Source organism: Phaethon aethereus, assembly GCF_964289735.1.
Source record: "Phaethon aethereus genome assembly, chromosome: 1".
Lineage (NCBI taxonomy): Eukaryota > Metazoa > Chordata > Aves > Phaethontiformes > Phaethontidae > Phaethon > Phaethon aethereus.
Genome location: NC_138575.1, coordinates 9,897,255 through 9,917,884, shown reverse-complemented (window position 1 = coordinate 9,917,884; position 20,630 = coordinate 9,897,255). Strand labels below are relative to the sequence as shown.

At 40.7% G+C, this 20,630-nt stretch overlaps 1 protein-coding gene across 1 annotated transcript in view; it reads right to left on the bottom strand.

The window, feature by feature from the left end:
• The window catches only part of SEMA3A (semaphorin 3A), a gene marked incomplete at its 3' end in the record, with an annotated part of 168,768 nt that extends 152,259 nt beyond the window's left edge, over nt 1-16,509 (bottom strand). Inside the window, exon 1 of the mRNA XM_082008722.1 lies at nt 16,123-16,509. Coding sequence (XP_081864848.1) covers nt 16,123-16,234 — 112 coding nt within the window. The 5' untranslated portion in view covers nt 16,235-16,509. The remainder of the gene's footprint in view (nt 1-16,122) is intronic.
• Between the last annotated feature and the right edge of the window lie 4,121 nt (nt 16,510-20,630).

Here is a 20,630-nt window from a genome sequence, read left to right as displayed (position 1 = left end):
TAAGAACAGCAATATCCAGCCAGACCAGAAGCCAGTCTAATGCAGTGACTACTGGTGACCAGCCATGAATGATTAAGGAAAGAACATGAGAACGGGAGAAGACATAGTTCCTGACAGCCCTTATGTCAGAGCTGATGAAAATTATGCTAGTTTTTTGGGGTGGTTTTTTTTTTTGCTTTGGGTGGGTACTTTGTTTGTTTGTTTTTAAATAACATTTAATCTCTTCAGTATCTGGCCTAATTAACTGACTACTGCAGAAGGCTCATGTTTGGGTAGTTTCAGTATGAACACTGCGAACACCCTGTGCAAGCCAATGTCCTGGTTTTCAGCAATTTTTACTGTAAGCAAGCTGTCATTCTCTCCACTACGTACACGTGTACCTTCAATTAATGTTAACACTGTCTTGATGAAACATCATGACAAATATTCATTCATTCTTTGTTTCCTGGTATGAGCAAAGGAGAAAAGATCCACCTCCCACCCACATTCTGTAACAGATTTAGGAATGCGAGGTCTTTCATGCTTAAATCATCTACTATGCAATGCAAACGTTTGTACCCACTGAAACACAAAACACATCATTCATTATTTTGAAACTTAATTTTGAATTAGACATTTACATTGAGGAACAGCTAAAAATAACTTGCAGCAGGGTGTGGCGCTTACTTTTGCACTGTTTATGGATCTGGTCCAATTCTGGGTGTGTAACTGGCTGCATGTTTGTATACATTATGTAGGTACATGAATGAATGCACCTAAGGATACTTTCAGAATTCAGAGAGTTTGGGAAGTGTCTTCCCTCAGCTCAGCTTCACAGAGGCAGAGGCTGAGCTTAGCCAGACCCAAAAATCCCTTTGGAAGAGCAGCTGAGTGGAAGAGAACGCCTGGTCTCAGTAGGACAAAGCAGGGGAAGGAGTTGCCACGTTGCATTTGCCACTGGCTAGCAACTGTATACAGATGTCTGATGTCTGCGTGTCCTTCAGATATCACTTGAACGGGCTCAGAGACTTTCTTACAGTAAGTGGCCTTCTTGATACAGGAACCTCTTGTATGTGTTAACATATAATGCAATTTCTACCTTTTAACATCATCCTTGGCCAGCACTAGAGAAGTGTTAGGATACCTCTGTTCCAAGAGACATCACAGACCTGTTTACTAATGAGTTACTTTGTGGGTTGTTCTCTGATTGCAAACATAGTTTAAGTAACAGCTCTAATTAATTAAATCGATGCCCCTTACAGCCTAGTGAAGGACTTCACAGCCAACTGCATCAGAGATCAGAAGCAGTGCAAATGTGTTTCCTATTGGATTTTATGCCACAAATGGTTTCCGCTGCTATTTTTAATAGAAAACATTCTTTTTGCTTCCTTCTTTAAATGTATACCTATCATAAAATGTGAAAAATTTTATTGCCCAACACCCTCTACTGCATTTGAGGCTTTCTGCATTTTCTTAACATGTGACATAGGTGACAATAAATTTTAGGATAATAGAAGTGTCTGTACAAGTGGCTACATCTGAGTGGCTGCAATTTGAGATTTCTCTTGCTGTTTTGCAAAGAGCACTGAGAGCCCATCGACAAGATGTCTGGGGCGAGGGAGCACATGGCCCCGTGCTCGCTGTCCCACTTTGTCAGACTGATGTTTGCAAAGGAGCAGGGATTCCTCACGCTCCTGCTTGCATTAGCAGCTTTTTGGAGTGTCAGGAAAGCAGCTCTGGAGTCTCCTGCTGTGGGGAGAGCTCCTGGGCCCTCTCCAGCGAGCTCATGTGAGAAGCAGGCAGTAGCAACTTTCACTCAAAGTGCCTGGAGCCATAGCTACAGTAAGTAATACTCCAGTAAGGGATAAAAGTTTCCACAATGCTGTGCCCTTTTTTGATAGACATGGGAATGGTTATTGAAAGAGAACAACTGCGTTACGGAAACGCTATCCCAACATTGCAGTATTACTTATCTAAAGTGCCTGTGCTTGAATCAGTGGAACTGCTTGAAGGCTGATTTGTGTCTTAATGTGTACTTCATGTTACATTCACACAGATGGACTTCTGCACAGAAGGTTTTAATGGAAAGACCTGTTAACAGGAAAAATGGGAGGGGGCTTGGATAAGATATGACATTCCTTGGCTTAAAAACTCAGTTTAAACTTCCTTGGGCATTCAGAAATATTTGACCAAATTTTATATTGATACACATCCTTAAAAGCACCCAAAGATCTACCAGACTGAGCGAGGATCTTTCGTAGTGACTTCAGTTGATGTTGTATCCTACTGGACATGAGGATGCAGTGACCCACAGCAAGACAACGAATGCTATTCTTGTGGTAGAGCATAACGGAGCCGTGGGATAAGCAGGATCAAGAGAGATTGTTACTGAATGAAAATTTTCGTTTGGGAGCAGAACAATTTCTTGAACAGTTTTTGCCTCATTTCTTCCCATTAACAAGGCAGAGCTCAAAAAATTCAGGTGATCCTTACAATTGCTTGGTGTTGTTGGTTTATTATTTCATAAGTGAAGAAGAACTTGTATAACCTCCCAAAAGGGCACTTCACGCCGCATGTGCCATGTACATGGAAATTAATGGGACTACTCATGTGAGTAGGAGTTTGTAAGATCAGTTCTTTTTTTGTTTTTAATCTCCTTGTAAATACCAAGACAAATCACATTTCATTACAGGAGTATTAGTGTGATTGAGCAAATCCCAGAGCCTTTGAATAATTGCCTTTTATAAATTCAGTGAATGAAATTGCATCTAACTTTGTCTCTGTGAGTTCTTTTCAGCACAGTGTAACCAAATCAGTGTGCAGGAGCTTTTTGAGAAAGAAAATGTGTGCTGTAAATGATTAGAGGGGTGACACAAGCTATTTACTGAATTATGGAGCTTGACTGAAATACAGCATGGTATTTCGAGGTAAGTAGATGGAAACTACAAAACAATATCAGGGGAAATTATATTAGTAAACTACAGCAACAGTCCCATGTTATCTCATGATTAAGCGGCAGGTACGTAATTCACATCACCTTTGGAGGTGAACTTTACTTTGGAAACATTTTCTAGTCTTTGCGCCTGCCTAATCACAGTTTTTGGATCTGTTTCAGGCATAAATGGCTTAGTAAATCTTTCTCGCCATATATACACATGCCAATTCTATCTAAGCAGACACGAGGTATAATAAAACATGTAGAAAATTGTCTGGCTCAGAGCCTATTAAGATTTTTATTGTGTTCCTCATTTTTCTACTGTTTACTTTCACTTTTTCGCCTTTCTGGATGCATGAAGAACTGTATCTTTTGAAGGTACATTGAGTTTTAAGCTAAAACATTCACCCATTCTACCTAGTTGAGCATGTGCTGAAGTACAACAGCGGAGCAGAATAGTGAAATGCTGAGTAGTTCGTACGGAAGATTAAAGTAATGATTGTTTTGGGTGCCTCCTGGGTCAGATACTGACACAATTCAGAAAAATATGTGAATCCTTTACATATCCTCCACTCCTATCACACTTGTCTGCCAGATTTTCAAAGAAGGTCTACGGCTGCTTACTGCTTAGGTCTTGTGCTTCCCCTCCCTTTTTTTTTTCTCTTTTTTCCAAGGGGTGAGGGAGGGTGGGTCTTTTAACTTATCTTTTTTTAATTATTCAAAGAAGCAAAAAATGTATAGTAGTAGGAAATCTGATATTGCTTTTTAAGATTAATTTTTCCCCAAGTGGTCATTATTACAGCAAATCTATTTAAGGCATGGGAGTTTCCATACCTGTGAATAGGTTAAAGTTTTATGGTGCTGCTTTTCACAGCACTTTGAAATGCAAAGATCTTTGCCAGGAGCTAGCTAGAGAATTATTTACATCTCTCTTCCTACCTCAGCTGACCATTCACATGCAAATAGGAGCTTTGACAGCTTCTCCACACGTTTATGAAACCCAGTCCATTTTTCAACTCAGAGTGAAAGATATGACAGGCTTAGAATAAAGGCCTGCCACAGTCTAGATTAGTTTCTTACTCCGCAACACTGAATATGTAAAAAACCCGCAACCCAACTTTCTTGGAATGGAAAATTTTGGGAGTACAATGAATGCATTTTTGTCACAAAATAAGCATTAATTTCTTAGGGACCGGCTGGGGTACAGTAGTTTTACAAACTATTTGAAAGGCAGAGCTGACTTAAGCTCTTGCTTTTGCCTCCCTTGGTCACTCAGAACCCAACAAAATAACTCAGCTCCTCAAAAAACCCTGATTTTTAGAGTAGGTTCAAATCATTGCACTGTGGACACACCATGACATGAGGAAGAGGAACAGCAGACACTTAAGCTGGCCCTGCCTGTTAAACTCCATGTTTGAAGAAACTTGACTTGTACTACTGAGCACTTGCCCACAGTATGTACTCACTCCTAAGCGGGTCCCAGAACAGTTCACCGCTGCCCAGAACAGGCTCACGGTCTGGCCCCGCACATGCAGACAATTGCCTCTTAAACCCAGTCTCCGAAAGACCTGACCGAGTGGTTCAGCTCAGGACAATATTGTGCTTTCATGGTGATTATAAAAAATCATTGCTATGCTACCCGCTCGCCAGTTGTTATTTTAAAGGAAAACTTGTCTTAAGACCTAAAGTCTCCTTTTCTGGTGCGGTTTCAGTGTCTTATAACCAGAAACAAGTACACATTTCCTGGTCTAAAAAGCTGTATTTCACCTCTCCTCATGTAATTTACATACACTGATAGCTTCCATATGCTTGGCATAAGGTAAAATAGTTTCTATGCATAGTAATGGGGGTGAACCTACAGCAAAACAAAATTCAGCGTTTGTCATATTCCTACAAGCTGATAAAAATGTTTTTAAGAGAATGGCATTTATGAGAAATGTCCTTTAAAAAGCTGCTTATGGTCTCAGCTATGGAAATTGTGTTCAAAAACTAGAAGTTGCATTGCTCGGTCTTGTCAGTCCCTTCGGTGCAATGTCAATTAGCAGTGTCAGTGGTCTAATTCCCTCTCACATGCATCACTGCAGTCACAGTCATTTAATGATTTTACACTTGATTTACACCAGAATAATTGGTGATAGCTTAAATTTTCTAATATGGAATAATAATACACATGAGACTTGATACTGCTTTCTTTGAAGACAAATTAAAAAGTTTCTTTACTCCAGTAAACAGAGCCTTTTACATTGGTCTCTGTTGGTCTGTTTGCCAGCCTCAAGAATTAGACCTAGCTCTTCTAGCACCAGAAAAACTGCCAGAAAACTGTGTAGCAAGTGGCCAATAAGACACCGTAGTCTAGCAGTCAAATTACAAATTTGTGCCTGAAGTTCAGAGGTACATCAAAATCAAAAAAATCTTGTATTTTCTCTGTATTTCTTAATTAATGGCATGAAAACTTGTACTTTATTATGGAAAAAGAATGTTATTCAAAACAACCATTACATCATGTAAGTGGCATGAGGAAGTATAAAAGCAAAGAAAAAAAAATTCCTTGAGTTAATTCACTGAAGGTAATATTTAAATGCTGCGTTTAAGGTATGTGGAATATATGAACAACCAATTTTATTTTCACATAGGCCAGGCTGATGAGGGGAACAGGTGCTTTCTTACATGTTTTAGGAATGAGGATGTGACTCTTACAGAAATGCAGAATTCCACTTCTGAATTTATTATAGCAGTTAATCCTCATCAGTAGGTTTGAACCAGGGCTGTCAAGCACCAGTTTTCTGGTGAGCGAGTCACAAAAGATAGGCAGTTACAACTGACTGAACTGATTTCTGAATATTTCCCCAAGTGGCTGAGAAAGGCTGCCCTCGTCCTGGAGAAGGTTGGAAAGCCTTTTGGGTATGGAAAGTCAGAAAAATAGCTTCCTGTGTGCAGGAAGAAATAGAAGTTTTGTGTCCAGAACGTGTCAGGAAGGAAAACACGTACACTTGTTGGGGCAGAGGAGTATTAAACACCAGTGGTCTGGTAAGGTATATTCAGCCTGGATGGAAAGGGGAGTAAGTGCCCAAAGTGAGGTTTTTAGTTTTGTCTGATGAGCACAAGAAAAAAATTACATTTTTTAACTTCCTCTTAATTTTAAAATATTATTATCAGCAGCTGTGATTTGACAAAAGAGAAGCCTAGTTGAAACTCAGAGAAATAGGCCAGGATCTTGCAAGCACTCTCATACCTTTGGTAGACAGTATTGCAAAGACTAAACACAAAGGCTCCTCTTCTCCAGAATCACCTGTAATCACCTTCACAGAGTATTTAGTGTGAAATAGAGGTGGATACTCCAAAAAATACTGTGAGGTGTTCCTGTATAGAACCATCTGGAATATCCAACTTGAATTAAATTAGATATGCTTTCCGGATAATAGGCACGTGTTTCATGTCACAGGCGTACACAGCTGTGAATAAAATTATTACAATAACTTAAAAATACCTGTAAGGCCTTTGTATGTTGATCAAAAATTCTGACTGAACTTTGAACATACACATTAACGGGATTATTCTGAGAGTAGGATGCAGCTCTGAATAAGCACGGCAAGTCTCTGACCTGAAGCAATTCCTCATGAAATCACCTAATACCACTTTACAGGTGAAGAAGCTGACACAGAAGAGCCGAAGAATTGATAGGATTTCACATTTATGGTACTTTCTTTGATTCCCATTACAGTACAAGGCTTCCTGTGTATCATCAGCTGTGGTCCTGAGTTTCTGTTAACCTCCAATCTCCCATTTGTAGGTGAGGACAACAAACTTTCCTAATTTGCGTGACTGTTTCCGAGTAAAGAGTGTGAGTTCCAGTGGGTGTTAAAAGAATGACGAAAGATACAAAATTGTAAAAAGATGCCAGAAACAGAAGCAGAATACCCAGTAGATTACAGTTCCATCACAGATGGGAAACAAAATCTGAAAAAGTAGAATTAGAAATCTACATTAAACTTGATCTCAGTAGCACAGACAGCAGAGAAAACAAAATTTTCATTGTTGTTGTTGTTATTATTATTATTACTTTATTTCATAACACTCTCTTAAAAAGAGCTATGTGGAATTTTCTTTCAAATTCAACAAATTCCTAAATCTTTTCACCGGAGATAAAATCTTGCTTTCTTGTTTGTTGGAGGTCAGTTTTTATGGCTAGAATACAAACTATTGAAGATACATATTTAGAACAGCAATATGGAGGGAGAGTTGCCATGCTGATAACCTCACAGCCAGCATCCTGCAAATACTGCTTCATCAATGTTTAGGACATTTCAAACAACTGCCAACAAGAGCTCTTTTAAAATGTTAACATACCATCCTGTACATCTGAATATATACTTGGTCTTGGTGGATGGACTGACATGTGTTGGAAGAGCAGCAATTTAGAAATAAAGCGATTTCCTGACTATGCAATTTGCAGGTAGCTCCGGAATGCATTTATAGCACTGTCTGCAAGGCATCAGAGCGAGAAGTTTTGATACAGCCATTCTTCTGCTGTAGTAGAAGGGAATATAAAAAAAAAAGCAATTCAGAAGATCAAGTTTTCTTTCCCACATTGCCAGGTGTCATTTCTGCTGTCCCTCCTATCGTTCAGGAGGAACTGGCATTTACCGCATGGGTCTAGCAGAATGGACCCCTTGTACAGGACCTAGCGGGACAGAAGTGGGACCAAGTTGGCCCACAGATACTGCAGAGCAGCACTCCTCATCACTGATACACCCCTTGTCGTGTTTTGAGAAAAAGAGCTTCACCAGGAGTCAGAACCATTTCAGACTCTACGTTCATGCAAAAGTAGTGAAGTTAGGCTGGGAAATCCATGAAGGAAGTCCAAGTAGTATTAACGCCCTGAGACCTGACTCTACACCGTGACCAGGTGTGGGATCTGTGTCCAGCAAAGGATAGCTATTGCCATTCCGGTGGCAGCTGGTGGTGAAAGCTGTACCCTGCACTCTCTGCAGCTCTTTTGGATGCTTGTGAGCTGTTTTTATCGTCTTTTGCCTCTAGAAAAGGCCACCAACCCCTCCCCTTGAAAGGCAGCTCTAAATCCTTTAAATTATCTCACAGAGCTTTTTTGTGTCCTTTTCTCACTGGAATTTCAAAAGGAGCCAAGAGGGGCCGTCAGAACCAACATGAGCTTTGCTTCATTAGAGTGGAGAGTAAAGGAGAGCTTTCTTTTTCCTCCTTCCACAAGTTAGATGAAAGCAAATAACTGCTTCATTCCTCAGATTGTTCCCTGCAAGATCCAACTTTGCATGAAAATATTTATAAGAGATGAGAATTTTATTTGACTGCTCACTTCTAAAGTTTCTGCAACATCCAGCTGGAGAGATAAGCAGGCAGCCCAACAAATGTCAAACAACTTTAAAACATGAGAAGAATGGCAAAAACTTCTGACTTTACTGCGTCTGGCTATCAAACAGCAAAGGATGAAAACTAGATGTGACACAAAGTAGACCAGTGCTCACACGTTTTAGGGATTGCTGTAGATCTGTCTAACTCAAGGGGAATCTGTAATCCCCAAAGTGACACAAGAATCCCCCAAACTGTAAGTCTATATAGAATTTTTAGAAACGAACCCAAATTAGGTTTCATCCTGCTCTCACTATTAAAATAGTTCAGCTGAAAAAGAGGAGAATAAGGGTCAGGCACCTGTCCTCTGAGTTGCAGATATGCATGTGTATTTTTATTTGCAGACATGCATGTGTATTTTTATTTACAGACTATGCTATATGAAAATGAGTTTTGAATACATTTTTCTTTTAAAGTGTAGAAACATTCAGAAAGTAACAGAGCCAGTCAGGGGACAGCTTACTGAAATCTCTGAATGATTAAGCTATTAAATTAGTAAAGCTCTGCAGCCCCAGACAGTCACTTCCAGCATGTGTCACTGGATTTGGGATGAGCTTATTAAGGAGGAGAGACTTGGGAAATGTGAGATGTAAGTTAGATAATTGTTCTAAGAATACGAAGAATGTAGTGCTACTGTATATTACTTGCTATAACTGAAAGTTTGATGCAAATTTAGAGTCAGTCATAAGTGATCTCAAGATCACAGATACTGAGGGCATACATAAGTTTAATCAGTTGGCTTTTTACACAACTTTAAATACTTATTTAGGCAGAGACAGTTTCTTAAATTAGGGTGCTTTGAGATCAGAATACAGACTAGGTTCTTCCATAGCATTTAATTGGTACCTTCTTTTGACACCTTCCCAGAAAGAAAGAAACTAAATGAATGAACAAGGAGCTCAATTGTTTTTACAGTCACTGAAAAGCAATGAGCACCCTTAAAGTCTCATTCAGCCTGCCTAACCCAAGATTAGCTCTCTGAGGTACCTCTCCTTCCATTGACAGTGAAAAGAGCCTAATGTGGCTGACTATGTCAGTCAAAAAGAAAGAGAAAGACACCACAGAGAACCTCCTGTGGTGCGGGAGAAAGGCTACGGCACTCTTAAGATTTCTGATGCTCTCAACAGCTGTGGCCATCCTTTTCTCTCTTGTACATTGGGGCACCATCTCACTTGGAAAAAAATAGGAAAAGTCAAGTAAATGTACTATCCCCACAGTTATTCTCACCATCCACAGCTGTTACTGGAAGAGAGCAGCTAACCTATATGAAGGCTGTATGTGGGAGGACCATGAACTTGCAGACATTCCTGAAGGCAGTTTTAATCCTGCAAGGGAAGGAATTCGCTGAATCGCCCACCAGCACCAGCACAACACCAGCAGCAACCTTCACATGTAACCTTAATTAACAAGAGCACCAGGACAAACTACGGAACTTCCATTTAAAATTTTGACATAGAGCTGCCAGGGTCCACCCCACACATTTTCTTAAAAATAAGCGTGTAGGAGCCCGAAGACAATTTTACCCTTTTTAGCTTTCAGACAACTGGAAAATGTCACAACCATTGACACCACTTAGAAGGATTTGTTTCCTTCTCAATCACTTAGGCACTGCCTCAGGTGAAGATGTGATTTTGCTTCAGATTGGACTAGGGTCAAGTCAGGATCTAGCTCATTGCCGGGAGGTTGGACTAGATGACCTTCAAAGGTCCCTTCCAACCCAAACTATTCTATGTTTCTATGATTTTATGATGTAGAAAATGTTCAAGATATTGGAGCAACTCTGTATTGCTTGTGCTTCCGTTGCAAAGTTCCATGTATGCACATGAGAGAAAAAGCCTGTGAGCCAGAGGAAGCAAATAAAGAAGATGTCTCTCTAATAGCAGCTGTGGGCATTAAAGGCCATATGCAGAATCAGTGATTAGACACACCAAAACCATATTAAAAGGATCAGAGCATAGCAATGTGTTAAATTAAAACTGGAAAACACTTCCAAGGAAAAAGAAAGAGTTAAAAGTACAAATCATTTAGTGGTTTCTTCTCAGATGGAACTCCGTGTAAGTGTTTTCTGTACATATGGAGGCACACGCGGGAGAGATTATCATAAATAATCCATTACATTGTAGCAACCTGCAAAGACTGGGTTTCTTATTTTAAATATTGTTCTGCTAAACCTTATGGAATAAATACACACCTGAATAAACCCTAAGCAAACAGATAGATACTTCAGTCCTGATCAAAAAACTTCAAGCACAGAAATAAATTTTAAGGTAGACTTCACATATCAGTAGATACATTGAGCTCAGTCAAACTATGGATGTTGAATTTCCTCATTAGGTCAGAGTTTTGAAGATGCTGTAAAAAACAGTGAAAGTAAGTGCTGCACACCTTGTCCACAGCAAAAGAGCAGAGTTTCCATTGCTGTCAATACGGCACCTTCCATGAATAATTCAGTCATTTGCAAACTGTACAGCAAATAATTATAGAGAACTCCAGGTTCTCAGAAAAGGGAGGCTCTGTAATCCTGAAACCACTTTTTCCACTGGAATTAAATGTGAAAGTTGGAAACACAAAACGAAAGCGTTGGGCTACGTTTTCACCCTCCTTGTTCCAATTACACTGCCTGTCTCAGGCCCTAATTAGCTAGCTGAAAATTTCCCTATATAGGCAAGATCTGAGCTTAGGCACTTCCTTCATCAGCTTCTCCCTCCTGTCAGCCCATGGAGCACGTTAGAGGCAGGCAGGGTAGTCTTACTATCTCCCCTGACAGTTCTCAGGTCTTGCGAAGACCTCACTCAACTGACGTTAGAAAGACCAACACACAGAGCTTATCAGAAGTACCCATCACTTTGGGGGAAAAAAAGGCTGAAGAGGCTATGGCTGCACCTGACATCTTCACTGCCTCCCATCCTCCTGCACTGACTGAACAGTGAGGTCCGAGAGCGCCGGAGACATGCAGAAATGCCATCAGGAACAGTGGAAGCTGACGAGTTACAAACCTGCGCCTAGACTGCAAACGTTACCAGTTTGCCCTTCTTCCCAGTCGTCTTCCTAAGTCCGGGCTGCCCTTCTGTCCTTTTCAAAGCACATTAGAGAGGCTTTTCCCTCAGACAGTACTCTTACAACATAGTTTAAGCAAAAGTTTTTTTAAGCAGATACCTTGAAATCTGAGACAAACTCTAATAGTGGTCCCAACTCGAGAGAAAGACTCCCTTGCCAATGTTCCTCTCTCTCCCCATTTCCTTCTCCCACTTTGTCCTGCTTTCCCAGTATTTGCAGAGGTATTGAATTGTGAGTTATAGAGTTTGATGGAAAGGAAAAACCACAATCAAACCCACCGGCAGGTCATCAACTACAACCAGACTGGGTCAACAAACTACAAACCAGGTATCATATTTACACTAGCGTACATACAGGTAATTCCGTGCCGTGTCATTCCTGCCTTGTCGTGGCATGTTGGACTGATTGAAACAGGCAGAAGTTTTGCCATTGCTTTCACTAGGGCCAGCATCTCACCCATATATAAATCCATCCTATAAAATTGCAAATCAACTGCACATCAAGGGTGGAGTAGTTCTCACTATCTCTGCGACTTTAAACAAGACACTTATTTTTAATATGGCTTGAATTGGAACCAGGGAGTAATAGAGCTAAATCTGTGTGCAATGTTTTTCCAGTTATTTATTCTCAAGTAATATGTATCCAATTGAGCAACAATAACAAAGAAGAACCACACATGTACTCTTACAAAACATACTTGCAGCATTTAGTAATTTTCAATAGACAAATAGGACATGACAGATGGATTTGAGAAAGTTGGGTTCGCAAAATTTACTCATGTGGAGACAAAAATTGGGGTTGCCTTAGGAAAAATCTGTAAATCAAGGCATCGTTAATGGAAACTCTTTCTTTGGGCTTATGTGTTTATACTTAAGGGTTACTGTAGCTGGTTCCATCTCTGTTCATGCCATTACCTCCCCATGCAGAGGACAGCAAAAGAAAAATAGGAAATAATAAACAGTATAAGAAATCCATCTGGAATTAAGACTATATTTATTGTTTTAAACTTTGCACACTCAACTTGATCACCATTTTTCTGAGAACTCTGTGCTCAACAGAAATTTCCTGAACATAATCTGTGACCTAGTGACACAATATAGACACTTACATCCGACACTGAAATTGAAGCCAATGAGATTAAAAAAAAAGCCAAACCAAAAACCAAACCAAAAACAACAACAAGCCCCCCTACATTCTTTAAGGAAAGATTCCTTTACTTTTGACATATCAACAATGACATTTATTGTTACTTTACAATAAGGATATAAAGTCTTTGAAGGACAGAAAAAGAGGAGCTCAGAGGTTGAAGGGCTCAACTGAGCTTTCAGTTTTATAGCTGGTTTTACCACATTTAGGCTATGATCCAGAACTTACTGACTTCAGTGAACTTTGGATCAGGCCTTTAATGATATTAATTCCCTTTGAGTGAAAAAAGGAGATAAATATAATCTGTGCAAACCTTTTTCAATCCATGCACTAAGATGAAAATGCTTGGAAACTTTAAAACGTACAGAGCAAAACCGTGATGCTACTGAACAGGAGTTTCACCACAGATTTCAGCTGGACGAGGATTTCCCTAGTGCTCTCCTCCAATTTCCTTCCTTTAATATGCCACCAAAATCAAGGTGATCCAAACCAAATAACCAGAACTCTGATTTACAATAAACAGAAAGAACCTTTTCAGACCACAGATGTGGCCTTAATATATTCATTTATACACTTCCTCTTCGTACCCGTAACATGCCCCGTAGGATGCCTCTAATCTTCTGCAAGACTGAGTGACAAGAAGTTAAGAGGAAGCAAGAATGGGAGTTCACCGAAACTTCTGTCCAGCAACCTGGGAAATGGCAGAGCTAATACTGGACCTTTGAAAACAAGTGACCATAGGAAATCAAGGTTGGCAGGGATTTAACCCTTCATGACTCATTCTGCTAACTTTTAAAGCAAATGCCTGAGCTTTTTAACCATGTTTGACATCTAATTAGTCGAGAAAAACAAGATGTTAAAATACATCCTTGCTTTTCTTTTGAAATAAAGCACTGACAATTAGCTCCAAGGTATTTGTTTAGGCAAAAAACAAGCACGCATGTTAAAAGAAAGCACAGTGACAGCCACTGAAAAGAGAAGTCACTTGGGTCATTCTTTTTACCTCGCATACTTTTTTTTTCAATATCGTAAGTTTATTTTACTCAACCACAGCTTTTTATGGAGAGACAGAATGGGTAAGTAACTGGGTAGCTTCTTTTCCTAATTGCTGGCAGTTTCAATAGCGATGAATCACGCAGTATCACATGTAAGTATCTGAGGTATTCAGTCAGTGCCTAAAAGACATGTTTTCAATACCTACAGCTCTTAAGGCTGTTCCTACGCAAGGTGTTAGCATTGATCTGTGCATAGAATACCGTGCTGGAAGCAAAATTTGTCTGGAAAAGCACCAGCTGATAAGGCTTAGTTTTCCCTGACTAATAACGATATCCCCATACTTAGGGATCAATGCAGCAGCACACGCAACACACTCCTGACCTAGCCAAGCATTTACACCAGTACTTAATATCAAGAGTGTGAATAGTCTGATCTGATTTTTAGGGCTACACATGTTTTAAGTCAAATATGTGATTAAGTATACCTATGACTCAAAGGCCAGAGTGTGAATTTCTGTAAGTCTTCAGACTTTAATTTGCTTTGAATTAACTATGCATTTACTTTCTTTCCTAGATAGGAAATAGGGTTGCTCAGCATTTGAACTCATTTTCTTTTTACAGTGATCCCCCAACTATAAAAACTGTTTCAATGTTCCTTTCAGTTTCCTGTTTTGCTCATATAGGATTGACTGTGTATTAAAATTTGATGCCTGATGTATTTAAAAAATGAAAATTAGACCCTTTCTCCTAGCAAGAGCAGAACTGGAAAACAACCAATCAGCAGAGCAGCAAAATGTTGCTGAACTGCATATAGATACAGTACTAGCAGGGTGGAAAAAGAAAACAAAAAAAAAAAGAAAAAAAAATGAAACCACTATCAGTCAGATTTGGCCATCCATTGAAATCAGTTTCTGTGGATTTAGTCAGTACGAGCATGGGTAGCAGACTTGAGCCATCAATAAACTTTAAAAGGGTGAAAAATAATAAACAATAATTAATTAGCCGTTAAACCCCTTTACAGGATATTTTTATAGCATTTATGCTTCTATATACTAATCTGAGTTTCAGTATGATTGTGAGAGTTTGGAAGCAATTAAGAGGTTTTTAATGAGTGTTTTGACATGACATGTAGTTCTTGTAGAAGCTTTCTTCAGCCTCCATTACGCAAAATAATCAATTTTGTGTTAAATATGAATGGTTTTTCTCATGAAAACCAAATGAACAGATTCTGAACCCCTTAAACTGTTCTTTTCATATATATCTTTTCAAGTTCAAACACACACAAATATGCATATAGGTGCTCTTTAATAAAAACCTGCACATTCATTTATTTCACACAGTGCATCCAAGTTTTGCAGGTGTTTAATTCTTTTTTTCATCTGGAGTGCAAAAATGACGTCTGCCTTGTATCAGAGAGGACTTTTCCCCCTCTCATTTGCCGCACGAGGAAGATGAAAAAAATTGGAAAACATATTTCTACTGGCAAGAGATGTATTGACACTATACTGTAAACTGAGATTGACATCTATGACCAGGCATGCACACACATGTTCTCTTTTTTCCACTGTAGAAAAAGTGTGTTACTTTTCCTCCCTTCTTTCAGAACCGTATCTGCTGCTCCCTCTCTCAACCTTCAATAATCTGAGAATTGTGAGAAGGCAGCTCTTCAGAGAGAAATGTGTACACACATAGATATCTAGATCTCCCTTTTAGAAATAACACTCTACAGCTCTTACATTTAAAACTGCTTTCCCGGTTGCACATCCTCCAGATTTGGTGAATTCTTCTGAAAATGTGCATAGAGAGGAACTATGCTGATAAAGAAAAGGCTCTGCCTACTTCAGAGTCCTCCTTTAATACTGGCAATATTATACAGAAGTTAATTACTGATAATTGCAGTGTGAGTGGCATTACACAATTTCAAACGTGAACGTAACCTCACAGCTCTCTTTTCTTCAGTTACACCTTCCCTGTGATCTCTCACGAAACACGTCAGACTACACCGAAAACAATCTCGGTTCAAATAAATTGCACTGCATTAAACATCCATAGGCAGTATTTTCTAGTGCACAACAGTCCTTTCCTCCTTTTCTGGACTGATCTGTTCCTTTCAGTTTATAGTTTCTTGGCAAACCCACCATCTACTGCTTATGTTAGGCATCTGATTGTCAGATTTGTACAAACTGAATATTCATGACTTGAAAATTAACCACTTCATGCCTCAGAAAGGAAAATATAAATCTTCAGCTATTCCATGCTGTTCGAAACAACTGGCATTGTGGCTGCACGACGTGCCCAGCACGGGTGGCCAAGCACGTCTCATCGTTGCTAAAGAGTAAAGTCCGATGAAACGGCAAAAGACTGAAAATTTCTCTTCCACGGATCGGCACGATCCGGAGTCCTTGTCTGCAAATGCAACTAACTCTTCTTTGTCTGTGTTTAAACTGCGAGGTACCGACCGCAGCACGGAGTGGCTTTCGAAGTATTTCTTTCAGAAACCTCTCCTAATGCCATATTTCCCCTTTGGAAGATACGGAAAAGCGGGGAGGAAGGGGGGGGGGGGGAGCGGCGGGGCAAGGAGGAGAGGTTTTGAGGAAAAGCGAGAATAAGAGAGAACAACAGACTTACCTTTATAGGATAATTTGAGCCTTGGCACATTATTCTTCACATGCTGGCAGTTCACTCTTCCTGCTAGTAATACTCCCAAGGAAAGCAAGGCAATCCCCCTGAGCCAGCCCATGCTGCAGCAGCCGCGCTGGGGTCCCTGCGAGCCGGAGCCGCGGCGCTCCCCGTCCTGCCGGGCGCCGCCGGGGAACTTCAGGCAACCTGGGGAGCGGAGGTAACAGGTGATGGGGGTGGGCTCCGCGCCCCGCCGCGCCCCGCCGCGCCCCGCCGCCGCCGCCGCCAGCCGCCCCGGCCCCCCGCCTGGTCGCCGCCGCCGCCGGGGCAACTTCAAGCCCCTCTCACGCACACGCCGCGGGCCGGAAAAGGAGGCAGCCCCCGGGCGCGAGCGGCGTGCGGCGGGGGGGGCGGCATGATGCGGGCGGCGGCGGCGGGCGGCGGCGCGGGCCGGGGGCCGGGGCCGGGGCCGGGCCGGGCAGGGCCGGGCGGGCCGGCGCCCCGCTCCCCGCGCGGCGGGCGGGCCCCGGGCGGCAGGGGCGGGCGCGGCGGCAGCCCCGCGCTCCCCGCGCACCGGGAGGCACGGGGGACACCGGTTCTCCCCGCGCTCCCGGGAGCGGCTGACAATGAAGCTCGACCCCCCCCTTCCCCTGCTGTCACAGCACACATGCAGGGAAAAGGGGAAAAAAAAAAAAAGAAAAGAAAAGAAAAGCAAAAAAGAAACGCATCGCGGCAGAGATTAGAGGAGGGAGCCGAAACCTCCAGCCAGCTGGGGAAAGGCACGGAGCTATAAATTTCACGAGCTATATTATGTCATTGTCCAGGTTGTTGGGTTTGGTTTTTCTATTAATATTTTATTTTATTTCATTCTACAGTTCTAATTAAAAGACGTACGTCCCCCTTGAAAAACAACAACAGCACAACACAACCCACAATGTTGCTACCCACAGAAATAACATCTCCTGCTCATAATGTAATCCTCTTCGGGTTGCTCCTAGTTAAAAACAAGTAACAAAGTCTTCCACCAGTGTAACTTTACCGCTGAAGCTTTCCAAGCCTTGTTGGGGAAGGTTGCTCTAACCCGCCCGCCCTCCCCACCTCCTGCACTTACTCCAACTCAGCAAAAGAAATTCCTAGTAAAGCCCACTTCAACAATCAGTTCAAGACATGTACAGGTCTAGAGGGGCTTATAAATTACACTGGAGTATTCTCTGAAGTGTTCTTATAAGTTTAAAACGTTCCAAACCTTCCAATTTCTAGGACTCTGTGATTGTTATAATCTCGAAATTTTTTATGCAATGAAACTAGCTAATGATTTTTGTTTGTTTGTTTAAACAAAAGGACACACAAAATCCCCAGAGGTCTTCTAAATGTTAAGGAGATGTAACACAAACGTATAAGCAAACTTAAGCTCTCCCCTCCCACACGTCTGATCATCCCCCTTCTAGTGAGTGACGGTTATTAAATTTTGTGTGATATTCAGCAAAGGCTGTGTTGAATATCATTTTAATGTGCATTTTGGAATGTACCCTGTATTACATTTCTAATGCAATATTGACAGAGGCGTTGGCAATCGACCCTTACAAAACATTGGCATCATCAAAGAAGGGTGATGACCCTTCTTTATTTTGTTCTATGCATTTCTAGAAAAAAGTGCCTGTGAGTGCTTTATGGTGACAGTCTATGGTATTTCAGTGAGATCTCTTCCTTCCTTTTACCATTATTTACTGCGGGTAAAAAACAGTTATCTAGTCCCACTGACAGTGACCACACTACACCACATTGTACAGGACACAGTATTGCTTTTCTGTGTTCAGACCCAGCCACTACACCAGCATCTTGGAAATAGTCTTAACTTTGAAACTGAAGTTCATAGTTGAAAAAGCGGGTGTCAGTATGGTTCTAATTAAAATGTAAAGACTCATGCAGAACAAGACTCTGTGCTATGGTAAAGCAAGGGCTAAAATTCTCTCATTGCTGCTTTCATTGCTTAATATTCACACACTAGTGGAAAAGAAGAGGCTTTCCCCCTCTCCTCTTTAACAAATTCTTCTGCTTCCTGAGCTTAATTCATTAATCCCGTGGCATTGTATCTGCCAGATTCAGCAATTCTATTGATCAGCAGCATTGTTAAGAAAATAAAATCCAAAAATAATGTTGATTTTGGTCATTCCCACACTTGTTAGCCTGAGCATTTTCATGCTCCAGGCAGCGGATTAGACCTCCGAAATGACAAGAGACGCCTGTCTGTTTTCCATGGATTACTTGCTGCAGACATTCACTCTGCAAAGGAATTCATGTCACTTTGAGATTATTTGGAGAATTGGCCTAATGAATTATCCTTTTGTATTGAGCAAACAATTAGAAACAAAACACAAAAGATGCACCATATTCATGACTTTAAAAAGCACATAATTTTACAATGATGTTGTTACATTCAATTTACTTCTAGCTGCATAAAGAAGGCACAATTACTTTTTTTTTCTTGTAAGAAAAAGAGAGTACGAAGCTAAGCTTCTATCCTTTTTGTGCAGAATGAACCTGTAACGCTCCAGACTATTTTACAACAACCAGATAAACAAATCATCGTCCCTAGTCAATATATATTTTGCCCAGAAAACATACGGATTAAACACAATGAGTACTAACTTATCCAAGATTGCATCTGAGAGACAAAATACAGCATCATTTCAGGAGATGAGAGATATTTTTTGCACCCTTCATGTGAGAGGCCACTCACGTTTTGCCTTGCTCTGTGAGATATGCCAGTCCATAGGCACAGAGAAGGGTAAAAACTGATCCTTTGAGTCGTCCTCCTGCTATCTAGCTCTAAGTAGTGCTAATCAGCTAGTCAGGATAGCATATGCTGCACCCCCTTAAAAGGAGAGAGGCAATGGCAGCACTTCAGTGATGCTTGAAGAGGCTTTATATCTCAAAGACACCCATTGCCATATGTTGCCTCTGCCAAGGCAAAACTGGGCTCTGCTTGGAAGGAATGATTTGGCCAACGGTCCTACGGCAAGTGCCAGAAACGTCAACTCTGGGAATTTAGGGTGGGCAACAACTCACTTTCAAATGACAATCTATTCACCTTTTTTCTTTGGTCTTTTGAAAGTGAACTAGCCGCTGAGTTTAGAGAGGGGGAAAAAGTAAAATCCAAACTTTCCTCAGTTCTTCAAAGAATACCCTTCTTCCCTGAAGAAAAGATGATCACAGTTATTAGCTTAATTAATTATTCCATTATTGCTCAATAAGTTCAAAAGGAATAGCAGTTCTTCTACCTAATTTCCCATACTTGTTGCAGATTTTATTTTTATTTTCTGTAATGGTATTTATATGACATTCTATACAGTGTTTTATGTCTCAAAACCCAAATAGGCACTTGTGGGCTCTGTTAAACATTTCTGGTCTCATGCTGTGTGGCAATATGATTTGGAGTTTTTTATACCACCTTGCAATATGTGCAGCAACTTCTCATTGACAGATCCTACAAAAAGTTATAGTTGGCTATATCTGGGCTTTCACTGTTGACCATCCAAGCGGAATTATTCTTTCAATCACTTACAAGTTGGTGTCATTTGGTTCTTCTTATTACTCAGAAAGAGTATTACTTGTCTCATGATTACTTCAAACCTTCCTGCTGTGGCTGTGATTTTTATACTTAGAAGATCTAGAAAGCTTAACTGCTCTAAGAAAGTCTTTAGTGTACTTTAAAAATGTACTTATGTTTTCAGAATCATTTCCTGTGTTTTAGATGAGTCATTATTGTTCATATTGATGTGATCAGGTCCTTCTCAGAACTACACAGGAATTACGAGAATCCATTTTTGATATATAGTACTAATCCAGTAATTTTTGAAGGAAAGATTTCTTGGGCTGAGTGTGCAATTTCCAGCTAAAATCAGAGAAAAAAAAACCCCTCTCAGTCCGTATCTGATTGCTGAAAACTTCCCTAGAGGACACACTCCTGTAGGAAATGTGAATTCTTAACTCAAATGCACTATTTTTTTAATGCTGTTTTTTTTCCAAAGGAAGTGAGTTGCTTGATAAGCAGAATACTTATAATTCTGCTAAAGGTCCCTTTGAAATTGCTCCAGTTGTATACATAATGATACTTGCATCACGCTTTAGAATAACTGAATAATTGTTGGCCCAAAAGGAGGCTCAGTCTAGAGCCCAATTATAAGTGCATTTGTCGTGTGATCTGTGAGACCCAGGATGCAGTTTCACAACACACTGACTTCAGAAGCAAAATCCCATTTAAGAATACCCAGACATCATCGACGACATTTTGCTTTTATGTCATGGACTCCCACTCTGTCATTTGCCATTTTGCTGGGACATACTAGAAACACGGTGAAAAAGAATGTTTAAAAATAACCCTGGTGGGCATATGAAAGGGGTTGTTTTTCACACAGATGCAGTGCATGCACCAGCTAATGGAGTAGAAAGAATTGTGAGCTGGCATTGGGGAAAAGCAGCAATGCTGAGGAACTCTGGATGTGGGCCCACTTCTG